Source organism: Haliotis cracherodii, unplaced genomic scaffold (genome assembly GCF_022045235.1).
Source record: "Haliotis cracherodii isolate W230 unplaced genomic scaffold, xgHalCrac1.p SCAF_8, whole genome shotgun sequence".
Lineage (NCBI taxonomy): Eukaryota > Metazoa > Mollusca > Gastropoda > Lepetellida > Haliotidae > Haliotis > Haliotis cracherodii.
Window position 1 is genome coordinate 31,746,940 of NW_027266341.1, and position 12,104 is coordinate 31,759,043.

The following is a 12,104-nucleotide window of genomic DNA, read 5'->3' on the forward strand; positions in this document are numbered from 1 at the left end:
ACAAACGGAGACAAGCATCGAGTACTGGGGGTCTATTCTGCCCTGAACCCTATGGGAAGACAAGCATGGGGTACTGGGGGCCTATTCTCTCCCAAAACCCACAAACGGAGACAAGCATGGGGTACTGGGGGTCTATTCTGCCCTGAACCCTGTGGGAAGACAAGCATGGGGTACTGGGGGCCTATTCTCTCCCCAAACCCACAAACGGAGACAAGCATCGGGTACTGGGGGTCTATTCTGCCCTGAACCCTATGGGAAGACAAGCATGGGGTACTGGGGGCCTATTCTCTCCCCAAACCCACAAACGGAGACAAGCATCGAGTACTGGGGGTCTATTCTGCCCTGAACCCTATGGGAAAACAAGCATGGGGTACTGGGGGCCTATTCTCTCCCCAAACCCACAAACAGAGACAAGCATCGGGTACTGGGGGTCTATTCTGCATTGAACCCTATGTGAGGACAAGCATGGGGTACTGGAGGTCTATTCTGCCCTGAACCCTATGTGAAGACAAGCATGGGGTACTGGGGGCCTATTCTCTCCCCAAACCCACAAACGGAGACAAGCATCGGGTACTGGGGGTCTATTCTGCACTGAACCCTATGGGAAGACAAGCATGGTAAACTGGGGGCCTATTCTCTCCCTAAACCAACAAACAGATACAAGTATCGGGTACTTAGGGCCTATTCTGCCCTGAAACCTATGGGAAGACAAGCATGGGGTATTGGGGACCTTTTCTGCCCTCAGTCCAATGGAGAAAATGAACTGAGATAATAACCTACCTATGATACAAACTGATATACTCCCATCTACATGACCAAACACCACTTTGCCCAGACTCTTGGGGTGCCATCTGAGCTGACACACATCACAGTTGAAACTCTGAGCCTCCTTGACCACCGTCACCGCGCTGTTGGACTTGTAGTTCCAGGAGTACATGGGGCCTCGGGATGCGATGAAGGAGATGACGTCCGTATCGTACGGACACCAGCCTACAGAACAAGGTGCCTCTTTGGTGTTGGAAAGTAAAGATACTACTTTCTGTTCCGCTACGTTCCAGACGATGAGCCTATGGTCGGCGCTTGTGCTGACAAAGATGTCTGGGTCACGGGGATTCCAGCTGAAGGCTGTGATGGTCTTCTTGTGTTCTGACATGATGGACACCATTTTGAATTCATTGAATCGTCTGTCAAGCTGAAAGGTTGACAACGTACACCATGAAGTTTGATCATGTTGATAGGTCATTTGATTTTTTGCAGGCTGTATCAAGTTATCATCATGATCATGAATTGAAGTACTGTATATTAAATAAAATGAAAGTGAAATGAAACTTGAAAATGTGTTCCAGTACATGGGCGGATACAGCTTTTTTTTAAAAGGGGGGGTGCACAATTAAGATTTATTTTTTGATTTTGGTGGTAATTTATACAGAAATAAATATTTTTTTCGAAATAAAAAGGATCCTCTGTATCTGCCCATGCAGTATTTTATTCTCAGTACATTTTATAAAAAAATTTATACTGGAAACCAATAGCAATTTCAACTCTGTGATCATGTCATTCATTAGTACCTCATTAATGCTGTTAACAAACTCCCTGGCTTTTTCATCTGTCACATAACTGTGACTGACAAGAGCTGAAGAATTTTGGGGAAATCACTGTATGGCTACTCACATTTCCCATGAAGCAAACAACCTTAAACAAAAGTTTCAAAGTGCCTGTTTGTTGTGATTGTATCATTGGTCTAGTGGCAATTGTGAAGAATTAGTTTTTGCACAAAATCCCCTGTATTTAGACTTCCTGCATATTTCAGTTTTCATGGATTTTTATTTCCTGAAATCTAAAACATTTGCAGCCAGGTCTAAAAGAACTCAGCTTTCAACTTTTGTCACTTTTTTACCAAATTCAACAGTACATCAACATGATGAAGCTGTCTGTTTCTTCATAATGAAACTGATCCTCTCTGTCCAATTATTTCTAGTTTTCGCCTCCTTATTGATATCATTACTGATACTACTAGGACACAGTCTTTTGTTACATTTAGAAGTGTTTGTGTTTGTTTCACTGATGTTTAAACAATCCAGGCAGCAGATAATTCTTTATCAGCAGACCAAGACAGATAGTCATGACCAACTTCACTATCTCCAGTGCTGCTCAAAACACAGGATGTCTGGAAGAACGTTTTGATAGATCGTTGCTTTCCACTGACATTTTCATTCATAAATTTGAGAAAATATGTCGGCAAATTCAACTTGTCTGCCATTACCCATGACCTTTGCACATTGGCTTCTGACCTTCTGACATTGCATGAAATGTCACAAGATTGTGTGCACAAACTAATAACCATAGACACTACTGTGACCTATCCGACCTTCCACTTCACAAGATTGCGTGCACAAACTAATAACCATAGACACTACTGTGACCTATCCGACCTTCCACGTCACAAGATTGTGAACACAACGTTTTGTCTATGTGACTGATTTATGGGTAAGAGGACAGTTTTTTAGTTCTTGCTATTGATTTTAACCTGATACACACGATAGGAGTAGACATTATTCATGGGAAAGTTATACAAATAAATGCACTTGTGCAGGAAAAAGTCACCTGCACCTGGAACAACCTGACAATAAAAGTTCAGGGTTCACACTAGGATATTTCTGACATGGGCTCTTTATGTGAAAATTTCAAATATTCCAGAGGTACACCCACACTTGCCCATACAGCACAATGTCAAAATGCCCAATGCATTTTAAAATGTGGACCCTTTTTCATATTTAGGAGCTAAAAGCAACAGGCCCCACCCTAGAATTATCCCTGAAAGTTACCTGCACTAGAAAAGATGTACCTGCACTGGTGCAGCTTGGATATAGTGAAATTAAATCCTGTAAAATCTACACATTTCACAAACTGATCCACAGACCTATAATAATTACACAGTCATCCATTACTAAAGACTGAGTAACTAACCGTAATGGGAAAACTACATTTTGTTAAAAGCAGAGTTAAAAATTGGCAATGGTCCTGTAGTCCTTGCCAAACTGCCCAATAGTTAAGGTATTATAAGGACTAGTAGAAATTTGCCATTTTTAAGGGTTTTGCTATATATTATCATTACAAGGACTAGTGGACTAAAATTGTTAGTTTCTTCCGCTGTAAATGGCTGGAGTCACATATGTCTTGGTACCAAATCTGTTATCTGATCGACCGACCTGATTCCTACATTGTGACCACCTGATCCCCAGAGCCACGACCAGACAGTGTGTATTCTGGACTGAAGTTCCCCGTGTGGACGTACCTGGTAGACATATATAGCCAGCGTAGCGCAGTATGCGAAGCGGTCATGGCTGGAGTCACACACATCGTGGTTCCAGGGCTGGCAGCCCGCTGACAATAGGCCCACCTGCTTCACCATCTTCCTGTGTTCCGGCTAGGCATACCTCCTGTAGGCTGGCACACACATGCTGAAACCATCAACCAGCATTAGAAATTGGCACTAGTCCTGTAGTCCTTACCAAACTTCCCAATAGTAAAGGTATCCTATGAACTAGTAGAAATTGGCCCATTTTAAGGGGTTTGCTATATGCTATCATTATAAGGACTAGTGGACAAAAACTGTTAGTTTCTAACCCTGTCAACTCAAGTCAAAGTAGACACAATTGATGGATAACAACTTCTTTAATTCCTGTAAAGGCAACATTTCGGTTAGATCCTTATACTGTTGTCAAGCATGACAGGTCTTGTCAGACTGGACTACCAGTCTTACTTGACAACGGTATAAGGATAGATCTACACTGAACATTGCCTTTACAGTAATCACAGAAGTTGTTATCCCTAAACTGTGTCTACTTTGTCATCCGTCAACTTCTATGTAACGCCTATCAAACTTAAGTGTAATTTACAACAAAGCTTTCATTTCTTCAACAGACCTTGACTTCCTTGATGTTTGCTGCTATTAGGGTTGTCATATTGCCACAAAAATCGTATTGCAAGATATCACAATACCACAATACGGTGATCTGTATTGCAAATTTGCGATACATATTACGTCAAAAAATATCTCTGTTATGCACCTATTGAAATAGAAACTATAACACCTCAAGACTGATGGCATGGTTTAATCATTAATTGATTATGTCGAACAAAGACAAACTCAAACTAAGCCACCAGTTTCCGATTCATTGCCATAATTGCACAGCTATCCTGGAGCTGCAAGCCATCACAGTCCTAGGTGACTAATGAATTCAATGGAGAAGCCTTGACTGGCAATGGCCACTAATAATGTTCATCAATAACAAATCAAACTAATCATTAATGTTTGTGTAAGGACCTGCCAAAATGTCTAATGAGTTTGGATTGTCTCAAATCCTTCTGGACAAGAAGTAGAACTACCTGTATTTCCATATACAACATGACACAAAGGAAAGTATAGAGAGTGTGAAAATAGTTTGAATGTGAGTGGGTGAGTATGGTTTAGCTTTAAGCAATATTCCAGCAATATCACAGCAGGAGACACCAGAAAATGAGCTTCACACATTGTACCCATGTGGGGAATCGAACCTGGGTCTTTGGCGTGACGAGCGAACACTTTCACCACTAGGCTACCCCACCGCACCAGTTTGAATGTGAGACTTTTAGTTAAGTGAATATCGACCAACCGTTGATTGGCTCCCTACCATTATTGAGATTTTTGTTCATGCAACATACAATATCCTGACTAATTGAACATGTTGAACATTTTTGCCTTTTTAATAACAAGGAAGGACTTGTTGTTGTCAGGCAAACAAGCATTTTTACTGTTACATGTATTAACAAATTTACATTGACAATGTGACACAATTGAAACTAATACTTATATTAACATGATACTTACTTGATCATGTTGAAAAGTATTGTTTAGAAAATAAACCTAATATAGATTTTCTGTTTTGATACATATCATCTCATTTATGGAAACCTAATATACAGATAACCAGGTTAACATGACCACTGAAGTACAAATATTGCATGACAAGAGATCATTATAATATATCGCCTGAGACCACAGTCCAAATTGAGGATAATCATCGATCACCATGATGTAGGATAATCAAATTATCACCCGAGGCTGTGGGATTATTTCAAGCCCGACATACCAGGAGACTATATCATGTACGCAACATCCACCTGCTCAACAAATTGATATATATTTTTTTAATACAAATTCAACACAAAAAAAGTACGAAAATCTGTACTTTACCAAGAAAGTGTTATCCTAAATATAACATTTGAAACACAAAAGAACAAATAAGTAAAATGGGAATAATTTTTTGAGAGTAGAAAACACAAAACTCAGTATCAAATGAAGTTGAACTAAACAACTTTAAAAATGATCAACAGGGATGATAGGGTAGCCTCTGTGGATAAAGCACCTTTTATCCATGTTTTTAAACCAAAGGAGAGTTTGGTTACACAGAAGCACATTTTTTGTTACCCCTTTTGTTACTTTGCTAGCATATTACTCAAAGTCGCATAAACATGATAAAACCTTTCACTGTCACGTCTTTGTTTGTGGTGAAGTGCATGGGTGTATACCTACCACAACTAATTGCTCTTTAAAACAATATATTCAGCACATTAACCATGTTAACATCATTAACCCGAGGCTTGATCCCTGCAACTCTTTATTATGCTACACAGTGTGCATGGCAGATTAAGGGTGGGATGATTCGCCTTAATATAAAAAATACTTGGCATTTCTTTATGACCATCCTATTGCACACATATGTATTGATACTTTAAAACAGCGTTAGAAATTGGCGCTAGTCCTATAGTCCTTGCCAAACTGCTCATTAGTTAAGGTATTATAAAGACTAGCAGAAATTTGCCCTTTTTTAAGAGTTTTGCTATATGTTGTCTTTATAAGGACTAGGACTAGGCCCTAGTGGACTAAAACTGTTGGTTTCTATTGCTGAACAATATTATAATCATTTTACCCACATTGTGGCTGTGCACAGTATATGTAATGCATTTCATCAATGTCACAAAAAAACTGCTTGTATGCAACAGCAGGTATGATTGGTACAGTTACATGATTAGATAGGCATCAGCCAATTAAGGAACACAATATTCTGCCTTGATTTTTATTAAAATCTATAAAAAAAATGTAAATCAATCACCACATCCTATGTGTACCATTCACAATAACCACACACTGAATAACGGAAATGCGATGGTGATCAAAGACATTGATATAGGGGAAGATATACTTGGAGAGATACATCGTTCGACAACTGTCAAAAAGGTTGCTGATGTCTACAGTTAACCAGGTACTGAGGTAGATCGACAGATCTGTCTATGGCTAAGCAGACTGCTGTCTGGGTTTCGGTTGGAATCTTTAACCAGTGATAACCTGTATTATATCGCACACATTGGTGACATAAACGCTGTCAAAAAATAAATGCCATGTACCTGGTTGTGCACTGCTGACTGTCAACACCAAGATATCTCATACATAGAGTATAATCAACACCTTCTGCTCGCAACCATTTGAATCACGTGATCAAACATATCCAAAGCGCATGTTCACATTGACTTCCGCTTGTATTAACTTCCGGTGACGGATAACGTATTGCTTCGAAGTGATAAACTTGGTATCGGGCCTATTGGTTTTTAATCAAAGACATTTAGATCTGTTGGTTGGTAAATTATACTTGTTTCCAAATGTTGAATCGTATCAGATCAGTTGCCCATTAATGATGACATTGTCCGAAAGATGACCGTCACATGTTTTCGTGGTACTGGTAGGGGTACCGTAGGCCCATGCATACTACCACATTTGGTGTATGTCAGGTTATTTCGCACGTTGAAAATCCTACACAGCGCCGCCTTGGACTTCCCTGGCATTTACACTGTTGTGACCTGTTTTTAGAGCTTCTGACAATAATAATTTTGATCAAAAGGTTGAGAAAAAACATTTGAACACCCAAACTGCCAATCATTAAAATCAGATCTTGGTTATCGCTACTGCTAAACACTATTTACAATTCATAGAGATATAACATCAGGATTAAGCAGTGTTAAGAAAACCAGTCTAATCATTACCTCACTAGTGAAGCAGGTCTCTAGTTTCCGTATTCAAGCTAAAATTCAAGACAGATCCATTTTGAAATGAGAGAAGTAGATCTAGTAATGCGAGAAATAACAAAAGTAATTAATCCAAAATGCTTTCCATTTTTGACCTTTTCAACTTATTGTCACTAAAAGAGAAAATGCCTCTAAAATTTTCTAGCCTTCGAACTATTACTGCCGTATTGAAAAGACACCATTGGTTAGCTCCCAAGAATTGGATTCTGTTCAGTAAGAGTTACCAATCTTTTCATTTGTGTCAAATAAGGTTAATAGTCCTTTTGAACAGAAACTTGTACATTGGATATTAGTGTCCTTTCCCCTTTCAAATCAGTGCTCAATAAGACAAACCCCAGCAAAAGTTTTGATCATATTACACTGTTGAAATTTAATATGTGAAGTCAGAGCTGCAGATAAGCAGCATATTTGTGTAAAGTCCCCCAAAATTTATCAAAACCCAATTTCTTTCAATTCACTTGCATACAGAAACACACACATTAAATGAAAAATTCAAATGTATAAAAAACAGCATGCATAAATACCCAATGAAGTTTTTTCAGCATGTGTACATAGGAGCTAATTTCCGAAAGCTAATTTACTTTCCAAATCAAGCCTATATCATGTATATATTTAGAACAGTTATCATGGTTATATACATCTGAACCATTATTTCAATTTTTTTTAAATCTTAAAATGTTCTCTAATTTTGGGAAAAACCCAATAGTGATCACTAGATGAGTGAAAAGTGAAAAAAATATTGGTTACTCAATGAAAAATGTAATGACCCAATTAAAATAGGAACCCTAGAGTAAAAACTCAATTGCTCAAAAAGTTATCTGGAACTCTGATGAAATACAAGAAAGCTGTAAAATCACACCTAAGGGAGACAACTTGCAAAAGACTAGATGCAATTTATCGTACATCCAAACAATAGATTGATTAATTATTTTTGATTGAGTCATGATCAATGCATTTAAAAACAAATTCAAAGAAACAATTGCAAATATTCAAATGCCATAATAATTTAAATATTATTAGAGTTTCATCTCTACCCACATCACTAACAAACAAAGGCTTTTGAGTAATGATATGACATCAGTAACATTCATGAAAATTATATACATGTACTATTTCGTAATTTTCAGATGACATTCTCAGGATGAAAAAAATTCAAATCTTAACAGCCAAAATGTCTGGTGAAACCCAGCCACCAGATGGCAGCACCGAGGATATGTCAGCAGACTCAGGCACTGAAGACAAATTATCTTCTAGTGTAAGTCTAGTGAGAGAAAACATCCCTAAACCAGCTCTCACAAGAGATTCTTGTAAGACAACACAAGATACCTCTTCATCAACCACTTCAGCATCTACTGACACAAAGGATGACAAGAAGACCATTTTTAGTAATCTCCCTAAATTTGACACCCAGGACTGGTATTCACACAAATGTTTCAATAGATACTGGAGTCACTATGGTTATGTGATGAACTGGTATAAGAAACACGGTCATGTGCAGAGGTCTCTTCAAAGGAAGCTGAGCTATCATCGATCATACCCATCATACCACACAGCATATCCTTATCAGCCTTACTCCTACCAGCCTTACTCCTACCCTTTCTCTCATGCTCAGTACATGCACAGACAGACTCCAGTCAGGTCAAGAAGGGGGAGAGGGAGGGCGACGTCCGACAGGTCTAGGGTGCCGAGTGAGCGGTCTGTGCCTGTTAAGAGGAAACAAGGAGATGTGAATATGGATGTAGACAGTGACTTTGCTGATGCAGTGGAAGCCGGAGATGATGTGGCATGTGATGTGTCACAGACGTCGGAGCGAGGGGAGAATGTGGCCTGCAGGATGGAGTTGGAGATCACTGATGAAATGTTGGACTTTTTTGCAACATCTCAAAAACACAGGAAACAGAGAGGTATGAACAGTGTGTCACTATTTGTAATCAGATCAGTGATGGTGATTACATCAGGGGATATGGCTTTAGTCGCTTAAAGTACCTAGTAATAGCCTAGTAATGACATGGTGATGTTGGGGAAAACTGGTCCTCTGTACCATGCTCCTGAAGGTCATGGAGATGGATGCTCAAAAGGTAAGATAGGTCTTCAGTACTCTATGTTCATGATAGGTCCTAAGTACTCTATGTTCATGATAGGACTTCAGTACTCTATGTTCATGGTAGGTCCTCAGTACTCTATGTTCATGGTAGGTCTTCAGTACCCTATGTTCATGATAGGTCCTCAGTACTCTATGTTCATGGTAGGTCCTGAGTACTCTATGTTCATGATAGGTCCTGAGTACTCTATGTTCATGGTAGGTCCTGAGTACTCTATGTTCATGGTAGGTCCTCAGTACTCTATGTTCATGGTAAGTCCTCAGTACTCCATGTTCATGATAGGTCCTCAGTACTCCATGTTTATGGTAGGTTCTCAGTACTCTATGTTCATGATAGGTCCTCTGTACTCTATGTTCATGATAGGTCCTCAGTACTCTATGTTCACTGGTTTCCTTGATAGGTCCCCAGTACCCTATATTCATGGGTTTCCTTGTTATGTCCTCAGTACCCTATGTTCATGGTAGGTCATCAGTACTCTATGTTCATGGTAGGTCCTCAGTACTCTATGTTCATGGTAGGTCCTCAGTACTCTATGTTCATGGTAGGTCCTCAGTACTCTATGTTCATGGTAGGTCCTCAGTACTCTATGTTCACTGGTTTCCTTGATAGGTGGTCCCCAGTACCCTATGTTCCTGGGTTTCCTTGATAGGTCCCCAGTACCCTATGTTCCTGATGTTCCTGGGTTTCCTTGATAGATTCTCAGTACCCTATGTTCATCAGTTTCCTTGATAGGTCCTCAATACCCTATGTTCATGGGTTTCCTTGATAGGAATACATCATAAAAGACTGAAAGAAGTAGGGACGTGAAAGAAAATGTCAAGTAAAATTTGCCTTTAAAAAAAGGCTCATATTGTTTGATTTAGATAATTTTACTCCAAATTTGACATTTTTTATATTTTGTTACAAATTCTTTCTTGTCATTGAACACGTATAATTGTCAATGACTGTATCTACTATTGTTTTATTTACATTCTTGACCCTCAATTATTACATTTTTATTTTGTAAAATATTGTAAAATTGTTGACTTTAAATTTTAAACCCTAGAAAGTAATTCACCATTCTCACATGAAGAAACTTCATTCATAGTAATACACATAATTGTTTGTTTTTGTTTTTTGGTTATTGTTTTTTAAAAATATTTTTTATTCAATTCAGTATATGATATTACAGAGTTATACATTGTGTGGCACGTCATGTGGTATACGTATTAGGTGTAGGTTACATACCTATACAGCAGACAGCAAATTTAAATTGGCTACAGGTGTCCAACAATATTTACAAATGGTGAAATGGGCAGGCTACATTTGCCATGTTTATTAACTAAGCGTGAAACTAAATCCTTACATATAACTGTTTGTCTTTCAGAAGCCGAGAAAAAGGAAGAAATAGCAAGGGAAAAGAAAGATAAAAGGATCAACATTGAAGATGGTAAGGGGAAAACAGTCATCATGGTCATTTTGGGTTGTACACTCCTCAGGGAGCTGAGAATGGAAATCAATGTAATTCCATGAACATTTACTTGGTGAATTATAAATGGACCTATTATTGATATTATGTCCAATCTTTGCATTTTGTTTTGTGGTTCTCTCTGTTAATATTACAGGATAGGCCAAACCTTCAATCTCCCGAGGATTGATACCCCTCTCTAAGTGATTCCTGTTTGTATTTCTGCATAACTCCATTGTCTAGTGGATGGAATATAGCTGTCTGGAAAGCGGAAGCTCAGTTGTTGGAAACCTGGCCTCTTTCTACCAAAACTGAAAAGACATTTAAAGATGATACTTGTTGGTACCCTATCTGGCGCTTGGTAGCAAGAGGATAAACTGGCTCAGATTCAGTATAATGTATGTGTAGAGTATCATTGTTAAACTGTGGAAGGGTATTTGAATTTGCTAGCACTAAAAAAACCATTTTTTGTCCGGACTAGTACAAGCAGCCACACGCAGGCAGACAGGCAGGGCAGGGCAGAGCAGGGCAGCACGCACGCATGCACGCACACACACGTGCATGCACATCGCTATATAAGTGCAATAATCTTGGTCTCGACGTTAAACCCCATTTCACCACCTCACCCTTCCAATTGAGCCATGTGTATCGGGCATTACTATTTACTGCATTTTGTTAATGTCTACCACAGTGCGAGGACAGCAGCGTGAGCGGACATCAGAAGCTCCCAGTGAGAGACCAGGCCTGCGACGTACATCAGAAATGAAGCTGTTGTATGGAAAAGGTGCGGCCATGATTCACGGCATGGAGACAGCTCTACAGATGACATACGACAGACACCTTGATGCCAATCAGCCCAAGTATTGGCCAAATATGCCTCTGAGAGTCCACTTTTCAGATGCTTAGAAATTGATGTTTCATTTGTGACAAATGACTTGGATTACATGTTTTTCCAATAAATAATCTTTGTAATCATCATGTGTTATATACTTTGTTCAGACCAATGATGGGTATATACACATGGAAAAAGGTTAAGCATCACCCCAACCTTATTTTTCATATATCCCAAACTTCCATGTATCTTTTGGAAATATCCACATTCAGTGATTGAGTGAGTGAGTGAGTTGGTTCTAAAGCAGCTTCTAAGCAGCAGTATTCCAGTTATATCTCAGAGTGTCAGCGTAATTTAGGAGGAAAGCCTGAAGTGATGCAGGTCTTAGATGTCTCCCACTTTGGTGAAACCCATGGGTATGGGACCGCCTCCGTGGTCTAGTGGTAGAGCGGAAGGTCCGAGGTTCGATCCCGGCCACGCCATACCAAAAAACGTTAAAAGATGGTACTTGTTACCCAGCCTGGCGCTCAGCATTAAGAGGCTAAAACAAAGACTGGTCGGCTCGGAGTCAGTATACTGTGTCTGAGTGGGGTATTTATGT

General features: G+C 39.3%; 2 protein-coding genes across 2 annotated transcripts in view; one reads left to right on the forward strand and one right to left on the reverse strand.

Annotated features, from left to right (window-relative positions):
* The window catches only part of LOC139449969 (WD repeat-containing protein 17-like), a 39,606-nt gene extending 33,100 nt beyond the window's left edge, over positions 1-6,506 (reverse strand). The window contains exons 1-3 of the mRNA XM_071231583.1: positions 6,448-6,506; positions 3,296-3,461; positions 781-1,192 (exon numbers count right to left, since the gene is read on the reverse strand). Coding sequence (XP_071087684.1) covers positions 781-1,192; positions 3,296-3,412 — 529 coding nt within the window. The 5' untranslated portion in view covers positions 3,413-3,461; positions 6,448-6,506. The remainder of the gene's footprint in view (positions 1-780; positions 1,193-3,295; positions 3,462-6,447) is intronic.
* An 82-nt stretch (positions 6,507-6,588) lies between these two features.
* LOC139450263 (gem-associated protein 8-like) lies at positions 6,589-11,594 on the forward strand. The gene is made up of 4 exons (XM_071231940.1): positions 6,589-6,674; positions 8,250-9,026; positions 10,591-10,653; positions 11,363-11,594. The coding sequence occupies exons 2-4, from the start codon at positions 8,264-8,266 to the stop codon at positions 11,575-11,577; spliced, it is 1,041 nt and encodes a 346-aa protein (XP_071088041.1). The 5' UTR covers positions 6,589-6,674; positions 8,250-8,263; the 3' UTR covers positions 11,578-11,594.
* Positions 11,595-12,104: the final 510 nt, after the last annotated feature.

Bases quoted from the DNA above. Each gene is read 5' to 3' on its own strand.
- LOC139450263 (XM_071231940.1), top strand. From the start codon at position 8,264: ATGAAAAAAATTCAAATCTTAACAGCCAAAATGTCTGGTGAAACCCAG. The intron at 9,027-10,590 runs GTATGAACAGTG...TTTGTCTTTCAG, and splicing joins AAAACACAGGAAACAGAGAG to AAGCCGAGAAAAAGGAAGAA. The intron at 10,654-11,362 runs GTAAGGGGAAAA...TGTCTACCACAG, and splicing joins AAGGATCAACATTGAAGATG to TGCGAGGACAGCAGCGTGAG.